The sequence below is a fragment of the Desmodus rotundus genome, chromosome 12, assembly GCF_022682495.2.
Source record: "Desmodus rotundus isolate HL8 chromosome 12, HLdesRot8A.1, whole genome shotgun sequence".
Taxonomy (NCBI): Eukaryota; Metazoa; Chordata; class Mammalia; order Chiroptera; family Phyllostomidae; genus Desmodus; species Desmodus rotundus.
In genome coordinates this window covers 44,070,213-44,093,730 of record NC_071398.1, presented here as the reverse complement: position 1 = coordinate 44,093,730, position 23,518 = coordinate 44,070,213, and the positions used below count along the sequence as shown (strand labels likewise).

General features: G+C 53.4%; 1 protein-coding gene across 5 annotated transcripts in view; it reads left to right on the top strand.

The window, feature by feature from the left end:
- Positions 1 to 1,148: 1,148 nt before the first annotated feature.
- The window catches only part of ZC3H4 (zinc finger CCCH-type containing 4), a 37,952-nt gene continuing 15,582 nt past the window's right edge, over positions 1,149 to 23,518 (top strand). For 2 of the 5 annotated variants that reach the window (XM_053914875.1, XM_053914870.1), the window contains exons 1-7: positions 2,641 to 2,790; positions 18,077 to 18,296; positions 18,611 to 18,721; positions 20,719 to 20,941; positions 22,364 to 22,515; positions 23,175 to 23,271; positions 23,380 to 23,516. In XM_053914875.1, coding sequence (XP_053770850.1) covers positions 2,777 to 2,790; positions 18,077 to 18,296; positions 18,611 to 18,721; positions 20,719 to 20,941; positions 22,364 to 22,515; positions 23,175 to 23,271; positions 23,380 to 23,516 — 954 coding nt within the window. In that variant the 5' untranslated portion in view covers positions 2,641 to 2,776. Of the gene's footprint in view, positions 1,268 to 1,712; positions 2,249 to 2,371; positions 2,529 to 2,566; positions 2,791 to 3,947; positions 4,010 to 18,076; positions 18,297 to 18,610; positions 18,722 to 20,718; positions 20,942 to 22,363; positions 22,516 to 23,174; positions 23,272 to 23,379; positions 23,517 to 23,518 lie in introns of those variants that run through there. The other 3 variants (XM_053914872.2, XM_053914871.2, XM_053914873.1) reach the window with 3 other exon arrangements.

Here is a 23,518-nt window from a genome sequence, read left to right as displayed (position 1 = left end):
AACACAACCCTGAAAGACACCAATCGATTTAGTATCAAACCCTCCAACCTCATTCTAGCTTTCTTTGGTCCACTGTCTATACACACCCATTCCTCACCGCCCTCCCTGGAACCAGCTGTGTTGTTCTAGCTGGTTCTCCATGAATGAAAAGAGCATCATTGACACATGTTCACAATGCTTTTGTGCTAGGGGCATGTTTTTCACTTTTAAAGAGTTTTACTGTGAAAATAATAAAGTCCAAGGATGGTAATGCTGGCAGAAAGAGGGCCGCCAGTGGGAAAAAATGACACCAATTTCCAAAAAGTGATTATTCCCGTGAGGGTGAATTGGTGACCTTTCCCATCAGAAAGGATCCATTGTAATCAATCTGCCCCCAGTGGCTGGGAAGTGGGACACCCGATGTGAGAGACCTGATTACACTGAGTTCAGTCCCAAGTTACCATTTCCCAGTGATGCTGAAGTGATGCTGGGCCTGTTCTCTTCACCACTTGGTGTGTCCCATAATGCATCATTATCTGGGACTGTGGCCAGTCATTTGGTCTTCATAAAATCCACGAATAATCCAACAGCTAATTCTCAGAACAAGAGGTCGTGACTTTTTAAAGGAATACTTATTTATTTATTTATAGAGAGAGGAGAAGGGAGGCAGAAAGAGAGGGAGAGAAACATCCATCTGTTGCCTCTCCCACCGGCCCCAATCAGTACCAGCCCGCAACCCAGGCATGAGCCGTGACCAGGAATCCAACTGGTAGGTAACCCTTTGCTTTGCGTGATGACGCTCAACCAACTGAGCCACGAGGTTTAGGGCCAGGTCACGACTTTTTACAAAACCCTAGGGTGAATGCCTTATCAGAGGTCCATAGACTACTCCTAGAAGGCAATGGAATGCTAGCTATGATTAAAAAAAAAAAATCTGCGATGCTTTTGGCAAATCCTATGACCTTGAGCCAAATACTTAAATACCAGGTTCCGTCTGCACCCATTAAATAGGAATAATAGTAACTCTCCCGAGTTTAGTTGTGAGGGTGAGACGATTTTATGTTCTTATACTGTACGAACCCGTATATGGCTTCCAAGTACAGCATTTGAGAGACTTCCACCTACCACACATCAGGTTCTTAAACTCCACCAAAGCCCGCCCCTTTTGCACCGCCCAGGGATGAAGTCACTGACCGAGGTCCCTAATGACATCATCTGCCCGCCTGCCTGGCTCCATCCTCCCATTCTCCGGAAATCTACAACTCCAGCACCCGACCTCCGGCTTTAGGTTATTTTTTTCTCTCCGTAGCCCGAAATCCTTCCCTCCCATCCTTCCATCTAAAACTTTCTACTCTTCCCGCCTACCCTCAAGCTAGCAATTTTCGGTTCTTTCCGCAACCTCTCGAGTGAATTACTCAAAATCGTTTACTCTCTTACTTAATCGCCTCCCTAGCCCGCCCTTCAGCTCCTTCCTTCTAATCCTCATTATCCGCGCGCCGCCTCTTTCGGCTGTTTCCGCCTCCTGCCACCCACCCCGACGCTGGCTTCGGCTCTTTACGGATCACCTTAGTTCCTTGTTTCCCAGGCCCGATCCGCTTCGGCTATTTCCGGCTCCTTGGGGCCGCCCACTCTTCTCCCTAGCTCCACCCCCCCCACCACCTTCGGCTCTTTCCGCCTCTCCCTGTCTCCCGCTCAGCTCTTTTCGGGTTTTTCCGACTCCCCTCCGCCTCACTCTCTCCCTTCGGCTCTTTCCGCCGCCCTTCAGAAGAGTGGTCCGTACCCCCTCTCCTTCACGTGACGCCGCCTCCGCCTCCCAATTCCCCCTCCCACCTCACCCTTCCTCCCGCCTTAGCCTCCCAGCCTGTCCAGGCCACGCCGCCATTTTGTGTGAATTTCTGACTGCGGCGCGGGCCGGACAGCCAGGGCACCGAGGGCGGGCAGACAGACAAGACAGTCGGCCCGTTTCTCTCTCCCTAAAATCCTTTTTTCTTAACCCCCCTCGCTCGCTCTCCTCTTTCCCCCTTCCCCATCGCTTGCTCCATCGCGCGCGGCCCGCGCTAATTACACCCAACCACCCACCAGTGTTCGTGTACCCCGGGTGTCCCATTCCCGGGCCCGCGGGTGTGTGTGGGGGGGTGGGGGGCTCTCGCCCCAATGAGGGCCCCTTGCCCGTGAGCGAGTGGCCTCAGGAGCGGGCTGCGAAGAAAGCAGGCGGCGAGCGGCCCGCCGAGGCCTAGGCCGCACGGCTTACGTGGAGGTCGGCGCAGAGGTGATTCCGAAACCGAAAAAATATATACCTATTCCTATCAGGAGCCCTCAGAGCTGAAGTGTGCCCCTCCCGCCACGCCCAAGCAGTCCTTTTTCGTGCATTAACATCCCCTCCCCCCCAAAGGAACTATGGAGGCCGCGCCCGGGACCCCCCCGCCGCAGCCATCAGAATCGCCGCCGCCGCCATCGCCGCCATCAACGCCTTCGCCTCCTCCGTGTTCCCCCGACGCCTGCCCGGCCACCCCGCACCTCCTCCACCGCCTCCCGCTCCCTGACGACAGGTCAGGCCCCCGGCCCGGCCGGGGCAGCGTCCCCGGGGGGAGGAAGAGGAGGAGGAGGAAGGGGGGCGGCCGCCATGTTGGGCCGGGCCGCAGAGGAGGAGGAGGAGGAGGAGGAAGGGCGGGGTCGGTGGGTGTCTCTCGCACGCTCGCTCTTTCTCGCTTGCTTTCTCTCCTGGCCTCATGCGTTTCCCCCCCCTCGCGGCGTTCGCCCGCTCTCCCTCGCACTCGCTCTGTCTTTTTTGGGCGCCATGCTGAGGGGAAGGTGAGGAGGCGCCCCCCGGACCCCCCGCGCCCGCCTGCCCGCCCTGGGGAGGGGGCGCCGGGGGGGGGCGCTGCGGAGGCCCACGGGGGGTCCAGGCTGCCCCTGCGCCCGGACCTGGCAGCCACGGACCCGCCTGCCGGTCGCCCGGCTTCAGGGAAAGGGAGGGGGGAGGGGTTCCCGGACCTTTTTTCGGGGGAGATCTCGAACGACAGCCCCGCTCTTGGGGGTTTGGAGTTGGGGGTCTCCCAGCCCCCGGCAGTATCCTTTCTCCTGGGGGAGGTGTGCCCTGCCCTACTTGGAAAGGTATCCTAGCTTTCTTAGGAGGCAGGAAGTGGGGTTCGTTCAATCCTTTCTCCATCCTATTGGGGGGGTCCCTGGGTGGGGGCTTTCTTGCAGTATTCTTTTGTTTTGGAGGGAGGTGTTTCCTAGCTACTCCTGGAGGGCCAAAAAGGTGGGGATCTCTAGCCCCTTTGATGGAAGCCCCTGCCTTTTGGAGAAGACCCTTCCCTTGTTTTTCCTTAAGGGGAGGGGTCCTCTCGCTTTTTTTAGGTAGGTGATGCGGTTTGGGGGGGAGGGGATCGGAAGAGGTTTGGTTTCTCTGCCGTAGAGGGGCGAGCAAGTTGGTCCCCTCTTCTGGGGTTCCCTCCTCTTTCGGGCGAAAATACGGCGCCATCCCTTCCGGAAGAGAAAACGAGGCTTCCTTGTGCTTTGGCAGGGGGTGAAAGGGAGCGCTCCCCCTCGCGTTTATTAATTGCGAAATGGGCTCGCCCCACACTCTTCTCTGGAGGGTGATAGAGGGGCCAGCCCAGCGCGTTTCAGGGTGAGGCTGGGGCCCCGATTCCCCTGCTCTAGCGCAGGGTTGGGGTGCAGGGCTCGCCCACCCTTCTCTGCTGGGGCAGGGGAAGCGGTAGCTAGAGAGGATTTGGAAATGGAAGGAGGGTTTCAACTGGCAGGAGAGCGAGTCTTGGAGGGAGCGCGGGGTGGGGAGGGGAAGAGAACGCGCCGGACAGATGGCTGCCCCGTCGCTGTCGTGGCTGGGGAGTCGCTGAGGACCCCCTCCCCGCCCCCAGGCAGGGGTCTTAGCGAGGGCTTCCCTGCCAGGCACCATAGCCCCTTCTCCCCACTCCCACCTCCCCTTTTCCCTTTCTCCTTCACAGACCATACTTTGCCTTTTAAAAGAAATGCCACCCACATTCAGAGACACAAGTGCAGCAGTTTGGTGAGCTTTTACAACAATTTTTTTTTTTTGTTTTGTTCTGTTTTGTTCTAATTAAATGTATCGTCCTGGGAATCGCAGCCCATCGCAGCCTGACTCCAGTTCCAGGAAATAAACAGATTAGCAAAGGTCTGTGTTCCGCTAAGCCCACACCGGGCTTCCGGGCCCCTCTTGGGGGCAGGTACATTACTCAAAGGTGCTTACAGGCTTTATTCGACCTCTAAGGAGTTCTCTTATGTCAGAAGTGTATGTCTTACAATGGGTTGGGATGGTAAGTAGCCTCTTTTATTGAGTAATTCAATTATCTCCCTCTTTTTGTCCCTTTCCTGCCTGCCTGCCTCCTCGCCTGTAGATCAAAGTGATGCTTGAGAGAGTGACTTTTGATGTTCAAATCAGGATTCTAAACCCTGTTGAGCCCTTTTCGACTTGCACATCCTTTCAATGTTTAATGTTTAAAATTTAACGTACACAGTTTTCTCCAAGGGAAAAAAAAAAAGAGCGTGTTACTGTAACATGACAAAAACCTATGTAAAAGGCCCATGCTTTCCAGCCCTCGGTGTCCCTCGTGTCATTTCAATTCATTGCTTTGTCTCCAGCCTTGGTCTTTGAAGAAAGTGGATACTTCAAGTCCATTGGTAGGAGACAAGGTTACTGAATTTGGTCTATGATACTTCCATTCAAGTTCAGGCTCTCCCTCCCCTCTGCCCCACTCCCCCCAAAAGATTGTGGTTCAAGTAGCTCCCATTTTCTTCTTTTACGCCAATGTCTCTTATGGTGATGGACGTTTAAATTAAGCAAGTCATTTGTAAAGTACCGTTGAAGCACCAAATCGGTAAAGTGTGTCAATACCCACTCTCCTCTGCTTGTCTCCACTGGTCTTTGTTGGGAAGCACATGCCTGCCGGTGAAAAGTTGATACAAACGCATTGCGTGCCCAGTCACGGTGGAGAGCACACTGCCTTCAGCTCGCAGTGCCCCTCTCCCGCGAGTACAAGGAACAAAACAGCCAACAGAAATGACTTGCAGAACCAAACACTGTACTTCTGATGTGTTTTACAAGCATAAGTTCTCCTGTTAAAAGACAAAAAAAAAAAAAAAACCCAAAACACATTGAAGTTCCGTTTTCCCTCTTGCCCACTTTTGGTCCCTGACATTGTTAGAGAAAGCTTTTTAACACACAGCCCTCTTCCACTTCCAAAAGATCCTGTTTCCTTTTTTTTTTCCCCCTTCTGAAGAGGAGAAAAAGTTCACTCACATTCAGATGAGGAAACGTGTAAATTGCATTTGAATTACAATTGTTCTTCCCCCTCCCAAGTGTTCCCACCGCTGGGAAGTGGCGATCCTAGTGTGTGAAGTCAGTCGTGGGAGGAAGAAGTGTCCGCACAGGACAGTAATCCCGCAAAAGGAAAAAACGTCTGAAGCACAAACTGAACACACTCTCCAGTGCGCAGGGTCAGCCGGGAAGGAATTGCATTTAAAGTTTCCCCTCTGTGAAATTCCTCCTCCAGGGGCCCAGTGCCGAGACTGGGCGCTGACAGATGGACCTTCCAAGTTTCAGGAGCTACCAAGTTGTGGAGGGATGCTAATTGAATAACTGCTTTGAAACGTGGATGAAATGGGATTTATTTTGTCAGTGAAAATTTGAGCAGTCGTTGAATTTAAAAATATTCCCCTAAACATGTAAAAAGTGCTCAGGCCTATCAACACAAGGGTTTATTGTTTTTTTGGTTCTCAAAGGAATCTCATGTATCAAATCCAAGAAACCCCAGTAATTATGTCAAACTGTATTTTGGTAGCCTTTGTTTTTGAAATGTCACAGTACTGCCTTTTTTTCCTCCCCAAAACTGATGTACCAATATTAGTTAAAATTCAAATTCATGGATGGTGCAAAAAACAAAAAAAAAGGGTGTCACTCAGAATCCCTGATTTAACAGCAACTCTCATACACTTGTAATTAAATTTTCATATTCTCTGGGGAGAGTTTGAAAAGCAAATAGAAATCTCCCAGTAGAAGCAAAATCAGGTGTGACCAGGAAAACATGGATATTCTGGTTCCTAAAGCCCCTATTTTTTTTCTTAATCCCCTCAAATTTGCTCTTCAAAAGAAAAAAAAATAGGGTTCCCCCAAAGAGCTTTCTCATTCACAGTCTGTCCTGTCTCCCAGATGGGGTTTCGATGTGCTCTGAAGGTTTAAATTTTTAATTCTTGAAAAGCCAGAAAAAAAAATTTTTTTTTTTAAACGTAGAGCTCTTTTCAAAGGCCACGAAGGCGGCTTCTCCTTCGCCAGGAAGGCTGATCCCTGGGGAAGATTGCTTTGCACCTGTGGAAGCGAAGGCTCTCCCAGCTGTCGGAGGCCAGCGGTTGACTCCGAGTTTGCACTTTTCTGTCCAGTTGAGTACAGACGGTTTCATCTCGGGCTGGTTCAGTAGTGTGTATTTCATAACACCTCGATCTCCGCTCCTTTCTCTTAGAGCTTTTCCCTTCGCTGCTATGGAGAAAAGTGGATGTCTTAGGGTTGCCTTATTCTGTCACCATGTTTGTGGATATCAAGTCCCAGAACCATCTGCTACAGGCCAGATCCAGTTGCAGTGAATACCTCCATGGTGCAAACTGCTACTGAAAGTATTTCCAGGCCTCTGTGGATGTCTTATGTTCCAGACAATCTAATTTTGGTCCCTGTGGATGATATCTGCAAGTACTAGAGTGACTGGTTCTGACCCAGGGTAGGAGGTGGAGCGACTGAAATTAATTCAGCGCTGAGAGTGAAGTGGCTGGGTTCGCGCAGGAGCAAGGTGCTTGCCTGCACCATGGCAACGTTGCTGACTAGGAAGGAGAGAAGAGGATGGTCTCTGAGATTTCTAGCACTTGGTGTTCAGTCAGCTGGTTCCAGGGCCCAGGGCAGCAGTCGGCTCATAGGTGGCGGGATTCCGTCAGAATAGATGGTTGGAGGCTGGTTTCATGATTACAGTCTGAGGGGAAGAGCGGAAAGGCTGCCTCACCATCGGGGCGGCTTGTGAAGTTCACTTGGATAAATTAAGGTAGGACGTTGTTCGGGGAGCCCGGTCGCAGGTCGCAGGGAGTCGGCCTCCTGAACGTCAGCCTCGTCTTCGCGGCAGACCTCTCTGCTCTCGGTGGTTCACAAAGAGCAGTCTCCGGGACGGCGTGCGGGTGTTTGTTTCGTTCATTTAGTAACGATAAGGGGCTCTGTGGGCAGTTTTTAAATGAATTCCTGACTAGGTCAGTGGATGGCAAAATGAGCGTCGTCGCGTCCTGCCGCTGGAGTAATATTTTAGCAGAACCCAGGTTATTTGCTCAGAGCATAGTTTCCTTCTGGTCAAATTGCTCTGGATGGAGGATCTGGCTTTTTTTTTTTTTTTTTTTTTGGTCATTTCACAGGCATGTGAGTTGGTGACTCAGCTCCCTATTTGTAAGGCAAGTGGTGACATCTTCCGAACACCGGTGGGGCTACAGGATGTGAAGGAACAGTGTGGGCTCGGGAGGCAAATAAGCTTGTGCTCCGGCCGGGCCCGCCTTCAGTGTGCGGTGGGCGCTCACCGCGACGCCCACTGCAAAGGGTCATTGCCGTGGAGTGGGCACGGGCGGGACACCCACACCACGCCTGGTACTCGGTGGGTCTCGGTTTCTTTCTCTCCCTGCTGTCCTTACTAGAGAAAACTTCTAAGTAGCACTTATAGTTTGGCCTATAAACAGAAGTAGGAACAACATCTGTTTTTTTGAAGGAAGTCCATTTACTTTTCACTCAGTTGGTTTCTGGTCGGCTTATTCAGTTGCAAGGAGTCTGTTGGGGTTGCAACCAAGTGGAAGCCATCTTAAGGCATTTCTTGATTGCGTAATGTTCTCATTATAGATGCCGGCACAGCCGTGCTGTCTCGAGCTTATGCTGACTGACTACCTTCCTGTGCTCCTCTTTCGCACTTAGGACCTGAGTCAGTGCTCCTTCGTAGGCCTTCTGAGAACTGGCAGGGCCCTAGCACCTCCCCCAGTGCTCAGCAGTCACATCCCCTGAAGCCAGTCCTTTATTTTCTCCAGAGCCTCTCAGAGAAGTGAGCCCGGTCTGTCCCAGCTCCAGACCTGGGAATTTGGCTGAGTCAGTGAAGGCTTTTTCGTTCATTCAGCAGCCAGGCTTGTCCCGTGATTTTCTTGGAGCAGAGAAGTTTTTGGCGTGTGCAAGCAACCCTTCCCTCCTGAGGACTTTATTTAGAGTTGGGCAGAGGTTGGTGCAGCCTTTACCAGGCCTCGTATTTCCTTCCCATGTCTGGCCTGCCTTCTGCAGCTTCTGGCCATGGTAAAGAGTTGCCACGACTTCCTCAGCTCCTGATACCCAGCTGCAAGGTAGAGGGCTTAACAATGAGCTGTAAGGTTAGAGTCGGTGGCTAGATGACAGGTAGACCCGTCAGAAAACCTTGGCTCAGCAGCAAGCTCAGCGCCTGGTTTCCTTGTCCCCGTTGTCCCCCTCTGGGAGGCCCAGAAACCCCAGGGACATAAAGCTTAACACTGCACGGATGCTGCCTGTTCTCACCGCACCAGGGTCGGCCGTGGACATGGCGGTCGGGCTGACCGGAGTTGCTCACCTTCTAAGTCAGTTTCCTGGCCTTCCCAAAGGTGTGACGGTGCCCAACTGTCATGTGAGGATCAAAGATCACCTGCCAGGGCCTTTTGAGTGCTGCTGCGTTTGCTGACATCGGCTCTGTGCTGGGAAACTGAGACAGCTGAAGTCACTTGTCCAAGGTCACAACAGAGCTAATAAGGGTGTGGAGGCAGAGTCAGCACCCTGGCCGCCTGTGCCCAGAACTGAGCTCTAAACCCATATGCCGTCCAGGATCTGGTGGGGTGTTTTTCAGCCTGCAGCATCCAGAAATGAGGAAGACATGAAGTCCATTTATTGACGAGTGTCCTGCATTCGAAAAGAAATGGAAGGGGACAGAGAAAGCAGAGTAGCAGAGGTCACGTGAAACCTGAGAGAGATGTAGCGGAGGGGGTGTGAGTCAAGGTCAGTTTGAGAGCCACAGGTCGGGCGAGCTGGCGCTCTGGCCCGCGAGAGCCTGCCTACCCCGTCGCTGTGAGTAAAGTTTTATTGGAACACAGCCACGCTTACTCGTGCCTGTCTTCTGTGGTTGCTTTTGTGCCAAAGCGTGGAGTTGAGTAGTGGGGACAGAAACTGCCAAATCTAAAGTTTGTTTACTCTCCGGCCCTTGAAAGAAAGTTTGCTGGCCCCTGCACTGGTATGATGTGCCTAGTGCCCGGCGTGCCTGCCTGCAGCTGTGGTTGTCATTTTTGTTGTGGTGCTGGAGGTGGCGGGAAAGAATCCCCTTTAAAGTTGGCCCCAAAGACAGTGGGGTGTGCCGCCGCCCCTCTGGGACCTGCTGTGGCTCCGTCACCCTGGGCTCCGTTCCTTCCAGTGGATGTAGACGCCCAAGCCTGGGCTTTCGAGCTTTAAATTGAAGGGCTTTCCATTCATTAGAAGTAACTGGAGACGTTTGAAGCCCAGCGTAGAAGTGGGTCTCAGCTAACATCCCTGCGTGGCCTGACCGAAGGGAGCTGGGCTGGGAGGCGAGTGTCACTTGGCTACATGTCTGTCGCAGGTGGCTTGAAATAGTGCCCTCCTCATTTTCCTAACGGACACCGGGGCTTAGGTTTCCTTGGGAGTCCAGGCCCTGCCATTGCTCCTCCGGGCACCAGAACAGCCCCGGGAACCACATGCTCAGCAGGCTGTGTGCTGGGGTGGGAGGGGGCGCCTGGCAGCCCCGCTCATCTATTTGGTTGCTACACTGATCATAGGTGGTTTCTCGTCAGTCACCCTCTGGCCTATCGGGAAGCCCCAGTGATCGTGAGAGTTTTAAGTGAGCCAGGCTGCTGTCAGGGAAATGGTCCCAGTCCCTGTCGGTGAAATTGACAAAGAAGGTGTGGGGTGCTGAGTTTGATGCTATGTGTGTGTAGAATATATCCTGAGCAACCCCCCACTCTTTACCTGGCCCTGTGCTGCGCCCTGGGAAACTTGGGGTAACTGCCAAGAGGCCACAGGTGACCAGAAATGAACAAATGGTTGTATACAGGTAATTGCAGTTCTTTTGTGTGTTTTTTTAAGATCTAAAATGTACTTTATTTCTTCAATCATGCCATACTTTAATAGGTATATAGTGCTTTCCCTCGGCATCGATTATGAGTTGGTTTTGAGACAATTCGCTATTATACCAGCTGGATGATTACAGATCTCTCTGTTCCTTTGGGGTGACTCTGCCAACAGGGGGAAGGTTCCGTTCTCTTCCAATTTGTGTTGCTGTGTACCCACGAAGCAACACAGGAAGTGGCTCCACCAGCTACTACAATGTTACCATATTCGCCATGGAGATCAGGTGTCGCGTCTGGTGGACCTGCTAGTGGCGGACCTGCTAGTGGCGGACCTGTGGACCTGCTAGCTTGTCGAGTCTTCCTGTCAAATACCCTTGCAAAGAACCAGCTGCAGTTTTCATGAGAAACTCTTCAGTGATGTATAGAGTCCCGGGCCAGGTGTCTTTTAAGAGGAAAATAATACTTTGTCGTGGCTGAATGGAGCCGAATTGATTCCTCTGAAAAAGTTATAGACAGGGAGAGGTCTTAGTTGGAACACAAGCTAACCCATGAGGTTTTCCTCTCTGGAATACTGGACATCTTTGTCTTTGGACGGGAACCAGCATCTTGCCTGCTGTCAGCAGTCTGAGGCGTGGCTGGCAGGAGAAGGCCAAGAAAGGAACTCTTTGTTGCCGAGAAGGAAATGTCAGAGGTTGGTTGACAGGAGACACTTGGATCGGGGAGAGAACTGTCCAGCACAGGAGCTGTTTTCAAGAGTGAGAGCGGAAGAAGAGCTACTCAGGCAAAGACTATGACACTTGGGCTCGGTGAGATTCTTGGAGCAGGCCGGGTTTTTCCTTGGTCAGCTTGTTTGAAGCCCTACAGAAATGTTCTGTTTAAGTGGTTTGGGTGCTTGGATGGACCCCAGTGTGGGTGCACTCTTGGGGGTGAAGCATTCCGCCTAGTGTTTAGGGGCCTTTGGGTTTCTCTCCTTTGGATCCTCATTGCTTCCTGTCCATCTGGGATAAGTCCCAGTTGGTTTTCGCTAGGACTCTGTGGGCCTTTCCGTGCTCCTCTTACTCCCTGAACTCTCCGAGTGTCTTTGGTCGGGTTTTCTTAACTCCCCAGTTCCCCTCACTCGCCATCTGGGCCTTGTGTCTTTGCATAGGGGTAGTTTTTACTCTGAAGCTTTTATCCCGGGCCAGGTAGAGCTACGCCATGGTCACTCGTGGTCTCGGGGAACCCTTCCCACAAGCGCTCCATCCATCCTGAAGGTCCCACCTCTGCCCTCCCTTCATAGCTGAAACGGGGGCACAGAGAGTCTAAGGACCTCGACCAGTATCTTTGCACCTCACTTTGCTCATTCTTGGGATACAGTTTTGTTTAATTTGTTTTCTGTGTGTATGTCTTATTTTTTCCAAGTCACTCACAAATTTGAGGGGAGGAGCTGTTTTGTCAGGTGGCCTGATAGATAAATGACTCTCCTTATGGTAATTTCCATTTTAATGGCACAGTTAAGAGCTGGGCCTGGAGCTAGAGAGTCCTAGACTCAAGTTTCGGTTCTGCTGCTTCTGCTTTGATCCTATAGGCAAAACTTCATTCCTCCTCTGAGCCTCAGTGAGCTTTTCAGTGAAACAGACAACTAGTGAGTCACTACTGAATAGGCGTGTGAGTGGGTTTCAGTGAGAGGTGAGTAGAAGTGGAGAGAGCTCAGCAGCCTGGTGCCCACATGGGAGTTGCTGCTACAGAATGTTCGGAATGAATACTTCACGACTGCACTTGGACTTGATAAGACCCTGAGGTGCTCAGGCAGGTGTTATAGTTGAGGAAATGAGGGCAGAGAGGTGAGGAGGGCTGGGGGCCCACACCCAGGGCTCCAGCTCGGGGCTGGGAAATTTCCCTCTTAGGAACTTCACACTCCCTCTTCACCTTGCTGAGATTGTCTCTACTTAGCGCATCTTTTTTGTTTTTTAACTTCTTATGGGAATTTTCTAACATAGAAGAAACCCAGTAGTGCCATGCGCTCCTCGCCCAGGTTAAACAGAGGTAAATGTCCAGCCAGCTGTGGCTCTTCCCACACCCCCCCACCTCCCTTGCGTATTTTAAAGCACATCCCAGATCTTGCCCCATTTCACCTGTAAATTCTTCAGTATGACTCTCTAACTTAAAGATTTTTTTTGAACATAACCACAAAACCATAATCATACCCAACAGAATTAATAGTAACTACTTAGTGTCTCAAATACCCAGGCTGGGTTCAGATCTCTCCAGTTCCCCCGCTCAGAGGTCTGGCAGTGGGCGTGTCCACATCCGGTCCGGGCAGCGGCCCTGGCAGGCCCTGAGCCTGTTTGTGCTGCACTGAGGCCTTCGGGATGCTGGTGGTTGGGCTTCTCTTCTCCTGTCGTAGGCCGGAGCTTGCAGCCTGGGTGCAGTCCGTGATGTGAGCACGTTACCATGGAAATGATGCCGCGTCACAGAGCTGGTTATGACCACAGCTGAGAATGTTGATGAGAGGGAGACACAGCCATTTGCCCTTGATTTCTGGTATATGAACCTAGGTTGTAAGGACACTGAAAAACACGTGCAAGACTCAGAGCTTTATTTCGAGAATTTCTGCCTCTGAGAATCCCTCAGTGAGGTTCCCCTCCCCGGGGCTGCTTCACGTCCCAAATCGAGCGAAGGTTCCGGGGCCTTTTGCAGGAAGAGCCCTGAGCCGATTTTCTAAAGGATAGCCTTCGCTCGTAGTAAAGGACTGTCCCCCCGCTGCCCGGGTCTGAGTCGGGGCTCCTGGACTTATGCATGTAGGCCTGTCCTCAGACATTGGAAGAGGCAGAGCTTCCTTGTAATTTTTGTAATTTTGTCCCTAGTTAATGGATCATTCAGAGCCTACTCAGGCAATTTGTTGAGAGTTTGGGCAGTTAATGGTCATAACCCTGACCTTCACATTAACCTAGCCGCCTCTTGTCAGGGGCACTCATGGTCTTCAGGTAATAGTCTCCGCTCCCGTGAGCGCCCGTCTTCCTCCTGTGTGCTCGCTCTCTCTGTTTTCTTCTTTCCTTCCTCCCTTCCTTTTTTACTTTTATTTTTTTGTAAACCAGGTGGACCCACAAACCCAGGCCCTTTTCAGCTTCCATCCTGCTCTCGTCCAGAGGATTTCCATGTTGCCAAGCTTTGTTTCCCTGAGACACCTTTGTTCCTTCTGCCTGGGGCTCAGCTCTCCCTGTGGTCAGCCACTGGGCTGCTTTCTGGTGCCCCTTAGATTAGAGCTGAGGGAGGAGAGATGTCCGCTGGTCAGTTGCGTCAGGATTTGCGGGGAGCGGACAGTGCCTGCACAGTTGGGATCAAGAGAAGCGGGACCTTGTTGGCCAGCTGTTGGCAGTAGTCCCTAAGGGGTGTTGGCTGTAGCCTTGCCTGAGAAAATGCTTCCCAGTGAGCGTTTAGCCGGTAAATTTAGGGCTGTCTATGCAGAGGTACACTCATGCTAACTGGTTCTTGTTTCTTTTTTTTTTCTTTTTCTTTCTTAGGATTCTGTTTATTTTTAGAGAGGGGAAGGGAGGGAGAAAGGGAGAAAAACGTCAAATGTGTGGTTGCCTCTCGCGCACCCCGTGCTGGGGGCCTGTCCCGTAACCCAGGCACGTGCCCTGACTGGGAGTCAGACCTGTGACCCTTTGGTGCACAGACCAGCGCTCCATCCACTGAGCCACAGCAGGCAGGGGGCTGGCTGGTTCTTAGAACTAGTAGCTGCTGTTTGTCTGGCGCTTTACGCCTGCCCCCCCATCAAGGGCTTTATCCGTATTTTCTCCTTCAGTCCTCACAAGCCCTCGAGGCTGGTGCTATAGTCAGCCCATTCTACAGATGAGAACGCCAAGACTGCGGTTCTGTGTGCTAGAGCATACTCCAGGGAAGAGGGGAAGCTGGTGGTGTCACTTGGTCAGCAGAGAAAAGCCCATGCCCAACCGTGTCGGCTGGTGGGTGGGACCAGCCTACTTTGAAACGTGGTAAAAGTGCTGTTTCTGTCAAGCCCATGGTATGTGAAGAGCCCAGCGTGCTTCTGTGTTCTCTGGAGTTGGCTGAGTAGTGAGTGGCATGCCTTAGGATGGGCATCCAGACTGCTCTCTGACCTGACCCGACAGGAGGAGCTGGCTGTCACCAGCTCAGTGAATGGAAACTTAAATGCCCCAGAAGCTTAGTTCAGGAGGCGAAAGGCAGAGCCGACTCTAAGCAAGACATTGGCCTCCTCCCAGTTCCTCCCAGGGCCTGTTCCAAGTTGGTCACCCAGCATGCCTGGTTCGCTGCCCCGATGGCCCTGCAGGCCAGCCCTGGCGCAGCCGTCGTCCCCTGGCGCTGCTCTGGGAATACGGCGGTCCCTGCCCAGGCGGACGCTGCAGGGCTTCTCCCGCATGCTGATCTCAAGAGGGCTGGGCAGGTCTCTATTGAAACGACGCGCGGTGGGGCTTCCCCGACTTTTCTTGGGGGATTATGTCACAGTCTATTAAGCATGCTCCCTCGGCACTTAATCCCGCTCTGACACGGGCTTTGCTGGCAGCCTGTGAAGTGGCGCTGCTGAGACCTGGTTGCCGTTTTGTGGGGCCTGCCTTTGTGCGGTCGTGTAAGTGGCCCACGGCGCTTCTGCCCTCCTGGGTTTTCTTCCTATTGGACAGTCTGAAGAAAATACACCCTGTGCTCATGCCGGACATTCAGCTGGGACTCCCCAGTGGTAGCAGAGGGCACCCCCTCGGCGAGCAGAGGCTGGCCCAGGGCTCCGAGGAGGTCGATAGGCGGCGTGGGCAGGGGGCACTGAGAGTGCACAGTGGTCATTCGATGCCACCTTCCCAGTCTCCCCTCTAGTACCCTGTTCCCCTGAATAAATCAGCAGATTTTTTTTAATTATTTTTTTTTTCCCGTTTCTCCCAACTCTAAGGAAACAAAGTTGCAGATGTTCGCTTCCCATTTTGTAAAAAGCTGGGTGAACAGTCCTGTGGTAGATTCTCACTGAGCCTGGGTGTGACGGGGGCTGTTAATACAGATAGTGCGGGGAACTCCTGTCTGGCTGAAAGTCTTTGTGGGGTGGACCCGCCTTGCTAAGTCCTCCGTAATGGAGGGCTTTCTTCTGCAGTCATTCTTGGTGATGGTGAAGGCCTTGGAGTTGCTCAGACGGTCTTCTGTGGCCTCGCCCCTAGCAGTAGATGTGGAGCAGCCAGTGGGGCGGTCCAGGCCAGCGTGCAGCCGCAGGACGGGGACGGAGCCCTTGGCTGATGCTGGGCAAGACCTCCTCCTGCCGTGCCACAGGGTGCCAGCCACACTGGCTCAGCTGCCTGGGCCCTGTATCCCAGCGGCTGCCCTGGGGACTGGATTTCTTGTCATTCATGCCTTTTCCTGTGAGGACAGTACAGAAAAGGAGGTGCCTGGCACAGAGAAGATGCTCAGAAATATTTGTGGCCCCAAGTAGGCGGTGAATACGTGGTCTGCCCCCTTCCCTTTCTGCCCTCACTGACCAGGAAGAACAGTGGGCTCAGAGCTGGGAGACAAGTCAGTCCTGGCTCTTTTTCATGTCACCCCTGGCGCTCTGACCTCAACGAGGCCCTCCACATACTCTCCCTCATGTTGAAATGAGAGGGCGATGGCACCGTCCCTTCTGCTCTGGCGGCTTCTCCTGGTTTCCAGGAGGGGCTTTTGCTGTGGGCAGCGTTGGGCTTTGTGTCTTCCCTCCTGACTCCTGGGAGCCCAGGCAGCCCCTGCCCTACTGCATCCCCTGCGCCCCTGTCCTGGGGTTCTGAGAGGACGTCCCTCTGAGCTTTTTCCTCTCCAGACTCAGCTGTCACGAGTGAAGCTCTATGCAGCATCTCTTCACAGATACCAGCCTCTTCCTCTCTAGGCTGTCTCTGGGCCTGCTCCAGCTTCACTGTGTTGGTCTCTGCCGGTCTTTCTCCTGAGGTGTGGCCCCCTGGCCAGCCCCAGAGTTCCCCTCGGGCACACGTCTTGTTTCCAAAGCCACCCTGCAGGTGTCTCCCACAGCTTCAGGCGGCAGGAAGTGGCCCTGCCATGGACTAACAGCTTCTCCCTTGGATTGGCGAGCTCACCCAAACCAGTTTCCTCAGTCAGGTGGCACTTTTATTGTGGGTGAGGCCATTCCCGCAGAATTGCCTTTGTCCCATGAGAGCTCTGCTTGGTGCCACCCCTCCTTCCGTGGGCCACACCCGAGGTGGAAGGTGCCTCACTTGTCAGGAATGCTGCCTTCTCCGGCGTTTGCTGGGCGTCTTCCTGTGGGGCCAGCCCAGGACAGCCCAGCCCGTACAAGTAAACAACACGAGACCCGCACCGGGCCCCTCTCTGCGTTGTTTCCTTTGAAACACCAGGAGTTCGGAGTTCTGTGTCCTGCATCCTGTGTTTGAGAGCTGCCTTTGACCTCTGCTGGGGCATCTGGGGGGCTGCACCACTGGGTTTCAGGCTGATCTGACCCCTTTGAATTGGGAATGAAAGTTAATGAGAGTTTACACAGCTCCTCTTGAAGGTCTTGGCATCCAGGGAGCAGCACCAAGGCAGACAAAGGGGGTGACACAGTGAGGCCCCGAGGGGTCCTCGGAGAAGTGGTCAGTCTGTTGTTCCCCCACAAAGCCAGCGGCCTGGTGAGCTTGTTCCCACACGGCCCCGCGGCCCGTGTGAGCAGCCGAGGCCTTCTCTGCCAGGAGTCGTGCCCTCTGTCATTAGCCTTTTGGGTCCCGGGTTTATCCTGTTACTCTTCTGATCTTCGGCATGGGTCCTCGGTAGTTGATAAGGTGTTTTTTAAGCCCTCACACATACTTTTCCATGGTCATGCGTGAGGAACTTTGGGAATGTTCTATGTTTTTTAAATTTTTTTAAATTTATTTTTAAAACCAGCTTTTGTACTTGTGAGTACTGTGTCTGTGGGTTTGGCTGAAAAGTTGGGTTCTTTTCCCAGCTGCTTCTTTCTCAACCCTGTTTGTCATCCCCCCCACCTCACCTCACCCCCCCACCCCCACCCCACAGACATGTAGATGTTTGGGGGCTGTTGGCAAAGCTGCGAGGTGGGAGAGTGCTTCCGTGTCTTACCGACTGGGGGCGGGTATTAAGGGAGCTGACAAGGTCAGGAAGTCTGGCCCTGGGACCAGGAGGGATGCCCAGAGGTGAGGCAGGTGGGGTTGGAAGCGAGGCTGAGCTGCAGGTGGGGGCCGGCGCTCCTGCAGGCACTCTGCCTGCCCTTAACGGGAGGGTCTCAGAAGGGGTCTGGGGCCTGGGACCCTTTCCTCACCCCTTTTAGCCTCGCAGTCGTCCCTGCCTCCAGCCCAGAGCCGTGGAGCTGTCGGTGTGGGTTTTCCCCAAGCCTGTTCACTAGTGGGTCTGGCAGGGCTTCTGTGTCCTCAGGCCTGCCTGTGGGTGGGACCCCCCGGTACAGAGCCATGGCCTTCTCTCCACTGTGTATGGCTACCGCCCTCAGCTCTTACCCACATCCACAGGCCTGGGGCTGAGTGGTGAGCCCAGGCCACACGCACTGGGAGGGGTGCTGGTCCGTCTTCCCCGAGAGACAGCGTCTGTGTTCAAGTGAATTTCAGAAGTGCTTTGAGGCCGAGCTGTACGGGTTTCTTGACTGTGGACTTCTGGGAACTTCTGTTCCAGCATTAGGTGTTGTGGTTCCCCCAGGTGGGGACTTCCCTCAACTCATTTGACCACAGAACCTCGTCACTTTCCTTCTTAGAGTTCTAGGACTCGGGAACAGTTGGGGAAATACTGTTTCAGCAGGGTTGGTCCCTGTCCCCTTCCCCAGCCCCTAGCAGGGTTGCTGGGAGCAGGTGCAGTCCTCTGGGAGGAGGACGGCGTAGGACAGGAGGCAGTGGACCCCACTTCCCTCCAAGGCCTCCGGTGGGGGTTACAGGTCTCGTTCGCAGCAGCCGGGCCCTCAGTTCCCGTCAGCCTTGGCCAGCCCACGGCCCTCAGCGGTCTCCTCTCCGCCCGTGCTCATGTTGGTTTTGGGGTTGGTTTGTAGGGAAGATGGTGAGCTGGAGGAAGGTGAACTGGAAGATGACGGGGCGGAGGAGACCCTGGACACCGCTGGGGGGCCTGAGAGGGGCCGGAAGGAAAAGGGGGAGAAGCACCACAGCGATTCGGACGAGGAGAAGTCTCACAGGAGACTGAAGCGGAAGAGGAAGAAAGAGCGGGAGAAAGAAAAGAGGAGATCGAAGAAGAGGAGGAAATCTAAGCACAAAGTAGGTCTGCAGGGTTTACGGCCCTGGGCTTGGCCTTGAACCTGGCTGAGAGCCCCGCGGGCCTAGCTCGTCTTGTCAAGCCAAAGAACACTCTTAGCAGTGGTGTTTTTCCCTTCCCCAAATTGGTCAAAGACCTTTTTAAAAAGGCTTGGTAGCTCCTGCCCCATCGGCACTCAGGGCACCTAGGTGAGGCGTTTCCTGGGGAGCGCAGGCCCCCGCGCCCGGCACACTGCAGCGGTGCTTGTCACGGGCAGGCTCTGCCGGAGTGGCCTGCCTGCCGCGGAGCCCCTGAGTCCACTGCCCTGTCATTGCAGCGCCATGCGTCTTCCAGCGATGACTTCTCTGACTTCTCTGACGACTCGGACTTCAGCCCCAGCGAGAAGGGGCACCGCAAGTACAGAGAGTACAGCCCCCCGTACGCGCCGGTGAGTGGCTGCAGGGCAGAGCTCCACGGAGCAGAGCTGCCGTGCTCACTGAGCACTTTGCCCTGTGCTGGGTGTTCTTGCGTGGCACTCGAAGTGGGTTTTAATCCTGCAAGATTAGGTAGTGTTTTTATCCCTGCTTTACAGGTGAGGAAACTGAGACTCAGAAAGCTGCAGCCAGCTTGGCAGCCCTGGCGCGCAGGAGTGGGGGTTTGGGCCCCGTCTGTGTCTGGCCTCTGCTAAGCCGTGCTGTCGGCACTTCTTGAGGCCGCCTCTCCCCATGGCCTTGGCGTGTGTCTCCTGTCGCCAGGAAAGATGCCGATCGGTCCCTGTCATAGCTGACTTGTTTCCCACTGTTCAGAAATGACTTTTGTGGATATTGGCAAGAGAATGAAATGGTTACAATAGTAAATTACATTGTAGGTTCAGTGTGCGTACTATTTCCCCCAGCAAAACTGGTAAGAAAAAACATCAACGTAGATTTTCAAATTTTGATAAAAAATGCTTTTAAAGCAAGGAGCTCTTAAATGTGTCCCAGATGTCATATGACTCAGCATCATCCATCATTACAGGTAATTTATTGTGAGATACAGCTGACGTAGATCTACTAACGTAGATTCAGACTTTAAACCTGAGGGAGGCTGGGAAGGGAGGCAATGCCATGACCTTTACTTGGGAACGGGCGTCGAGGCCTTTTCAGATCTGCTGAAGTAGCTGTGTGTGTCCGTCTCCTGTGTTCGTACTCTCTCTCTCTCTCTAGTGAGTGGGTTATTTTATATTAATAGGCTATTTTTTAGAGCAGTTTTAGGTTTATAGGAAACTGAGCAGAGAGTACAGTTCCTCGCCCACCCACCCCCTTTCTCCTGTGACGGACATCTTGCATTAAAGTGGCACATCTGTTGTAGTCGGTGAGCCAATGTTGACACATTATCATTCGAGTCCATAGCTTTACGTTAGGGTTGTACAGTTCCTTGGGTTTTGACAACTGCACAAAGTTACGTACTCACCATGCACTCTCATGTGAAATACTTTCAGTTCCCTAAAAACCCCCTCCCTCCCTCGAGCTTCCAGCGACCACGGGTCTTTTTCCCGTCTCTGTAGTTGAGCCTTTTCCAGAATGTCACGGGGTTGGGCTCACACGGCATGTCGTTGCCTTTTCAGTTTGGCGCTTCCCATCAGCAGTGCGTGCTCAGAGTTCCCCTGTGCCCTTGCATAGCTCCATAGCTCGTTCCTCGTCATTGCTGAGTAGTAGGTACTCCATTGCCTGGATGTGCCACAGTTTGTTGATCCATTCGCTGCCTGAGCACATTTGGGTGGCTTCTATTTATACGTAACTTCACCCAGTATCTCTTGGTAGTAGCACATTTTGTTTGGAAAGCATCATTTAAAATGGCTTTCTAGCCCTGACCAGTGAGGCTCCATTGGTTGGGCGTCTTCCAAAAAGTAAAAGGTCACCAGTTTGATTCCTGGTCAGGGCACATGCCTGGGTTGCAGGTTTGGTCCCTGGTTGGGGTGCTTACAAGAGGCAGCAGAATAATGTTTCTCTCTTCCTCTTTCTCCCTCCCTTCCCCTCTCACTAAAATAAAGAAATAAAATAAAATGGCTTTCTGGTTGGGTTGCCAAACAAGTCATTAATTGAATTCCAAGACCCTGGAAAGTTTTGATTGAGAAGCATCCTTCTTGCCTACCAGGCCCCCTCCCCAACCGAGATTGCTCTATGACCTGGGAAAGATTTCTCTTCTCCCTGGTTCTTCAGGGATCGTGGTGTCTGTGTTTCTCAATTTTCTTTTGAGCTGTGGCCCCCTGAAGAATAGAAACAAAAGGGCCTGCTGCCCAGATCCCACTCGGGGGGAGCCGGTCCCCAGAGCGGCTGGGGGCTGGCGGCTCTCCCCAGGGAGAGCCGAGACACCCGGACCGATGTGTCAGTTCAGGGAACAGTGGGGATCTGGGTGGTCTGCACCCACAGCCCCAGGGCCTGCTCACCACCCTCTCCCGGACAGTCCCACCAGCAGTACCCCCCGTCGCACACCACGTCCATGCCCAAGAAGTCGTACTCCAAGATGGACAGCAAAGGCTATGGCATGTACGAAGACTACGAGAATGAGCAGTACGGGGAGTATGAGGGCGACGAGGAGGAGGACATGGGCAAGGAGGACTATGACGACTTCACCAAAGAGCTGAACCAGTACCGGCGCGCCAAGGAGGGCAGCAGCCGAGGCCGAGGTGAGACCCTGCGGCTCCTCTCCTCCAGGGCGTCTGAGCAGACCTGGTACGGGGGGTGGGGGGTGGGGGGCTGGAGGGGTGGTGCAGAGTGAAGCAGGCCTGGCTGACCCAGTGCTCACCGAGCCCCAAGCCCAGAAGAGATGCTCAGCTCTTTAGGCTGAGATAAGTACAGAAGGGGAGTTTGGGGGGAGTTAGCCACATAAGAAGAGGGGCCGCTGCTGAGGCTCTGGCTGGGATGAGGCAGGGAGAGCAGTTTACTTCATGGTCAGCTGTGAGGAGACAGAAGAGGGGCAGCTTCTCACATCTGGGCCACAGTAACTGACAGCTGGCTGCCTCAACCCCTAGTGGCCTCCTCCCCCATCCTCCCAGCTCTTATCACCTGATAAGGTGTGACTGCAGCGGAGGGACTGCCACACCTCTGAACCTTGAACTGTGGCTATTAGAGGAGGGTGGGGGAGGGCATATGGTCTGGCCTCTTAGAACCATCTTCTGCCAGTGAGATTTCCAACCCCAAGGGGGCTTCCAGGACCATCCAGCTTAGCCCCACCTAAGGCCCAGCTTGTTATTTGAGTGGCCATTCAACCCTTCTTCCTTTAAGAAGTCTTTCATGGACACCTCCCTGGACAGGCCCTGCCCTTTGGGGATTCTTTGCTAGTGCTGTTCAGTGGAGGTAGAATGTAAGCCACCATGCAGTTTGAAGTTTTCTAGTAGTCACATTACAAAGTAAACACAGCCTGGCTGGTGTGGCTCAGTGGATGGAGCGCCAGCCTGAGAACCAAGGGTCACCGGTTCAGTTCCCAGTCAGGGCACATGCCTGGCTTGCGGGCCAACTCCCCAGTTAGGGGCACACAAGAGGCAACCACACATTAATGTTTCTCTCCTTTTTTCCTTCCTGTCCCCTCTCTCTAAAAATAAATAAATAAAATCTTTTTAAAAAAAAATTCAAAGGAAGACAGACCTTTCTTCCTTTAAAAAAATAAAAATAAAATTAATCTTTACAAAATAATAAAAGCAAACAGGTGACATTACAAGTGTAAGCAAAGTAAATGTGATGTTTTGCATTCCTTTTTTTTTTTTTTTTTTTAAACTAAGTCTTTGAAATCCAGATACGCTTTATACTTACAGCATCTCTTGGTTTGGGAGCTACATTTCAACCTGTGCTCAGTAGCCGCAGGTGGCTGGCGACTGCTGTATCGGACTGTGCGAAGGGAATAGTGCAGCAGTCACGTGCCACAGCACTGAGGCATCCCCATCGAGGGGACCGGGGGGAGCTGCTAGTCTGCCTGGGGGAGCTGGGAAGGCTTCTTGGAGGAGGAAGATCAGGATGAAGTGATTGACCTCAGGGGCAGACAGTGGGTTAGTGTCTCTCCTTGGTGGGAGCCCGCTCCCACTTAGGCGCTCACTCTCTGAATTGCTGTGCAGGCAGCCGAGGCCGCGGCAGGGGCTACCGAGGCCGAGGAAGCCGAGGAGGGTCTCGAGGCCGAGGCATGGGCCGGGGCAGCCGAGGCAGGGGCAGGGGCTCCATGGGAGACCACCCGGAAGATGAAGATGACTTTTATGAGGATGAGATGGATGTAAGTTTTCTCCCGCTCTGGAGGTGGGGAGTGGCTGGTGGGCTGCATGAGCTGTTGGGGGTGGCCTGTAAGACTTACAGGGAAAGAAAGCGTGAGACGGCAGGTTTACATGTTTAAATGTTCATGTATGACTTTGGAATTGAGACAACCTTCATAGGGTTCAAACTGAAAAAGTACTGAAGAGTGAGCTGTGAAAATTACATCATCTTCCCGCTGCTGTCCCAGCGACTCAGTGCCCATCCCTGGAGACAGGGTTCCTGACTGTGCCCTGAACTGCTGTGGGCCTTGCAGTGGGGGGCTTGGTCATTCACCTGTCTGTGCGCTTGCACACCCTCTCGCAGAGGAGAGCTGCCACACTGTGCCGTGCCAGCGAGACCTTTCTGGCCTTCTTCGTTATAGCCACCCGTCACCCGTCGTGCACGGAGGTGCCCTACTTACGGATCGGCCAAGGGGTGGCTGTAGTAAGAATTAGGACCGCCCACCACTCGGGCTGGGGCGAGTAAGGAGGGGGCACAGGCCGGAGGCCCAGGCTGCTTACCTGGTGTTCTGAGTCTGAAGTTGTCCTTGAAACAAAAAGGCAAAGGGGGCAGAGTGCATAGTTAGGGACAGTGTTCATTGTTCCCCGCCTGACACCTCCCTTCTCCTTTCTGAAATTCCAGTATGGAGACTGTGAGGAGCCGATGGGAGACGAAGATTATGACGACTATTCCAAGGAGCTGAACCAGTACCGCCGGTCCAAGGATGGCCGAGGACGAGGTGCGCAGGGGGCGCAGGAGGTGGCAAGTCGGTGGGGCTCACTGTGGCAGCTGTTGGAGTTGGCTTCTGGGGAGAGGCGGCAGTCGGTGCCATTTCTGTCCTCTGCAGGGCTAAGTCGAGGCCGTGGCCGGGGTTCCCGAGGTCGAGGCAAAGGGATGGGCCGGGGCCGAGGACGAGGTGGCAGCCGAGGAGGGATGAACAAGGGCATGAATGATGACGACGACTTCTATGATGACGACATGGGCGT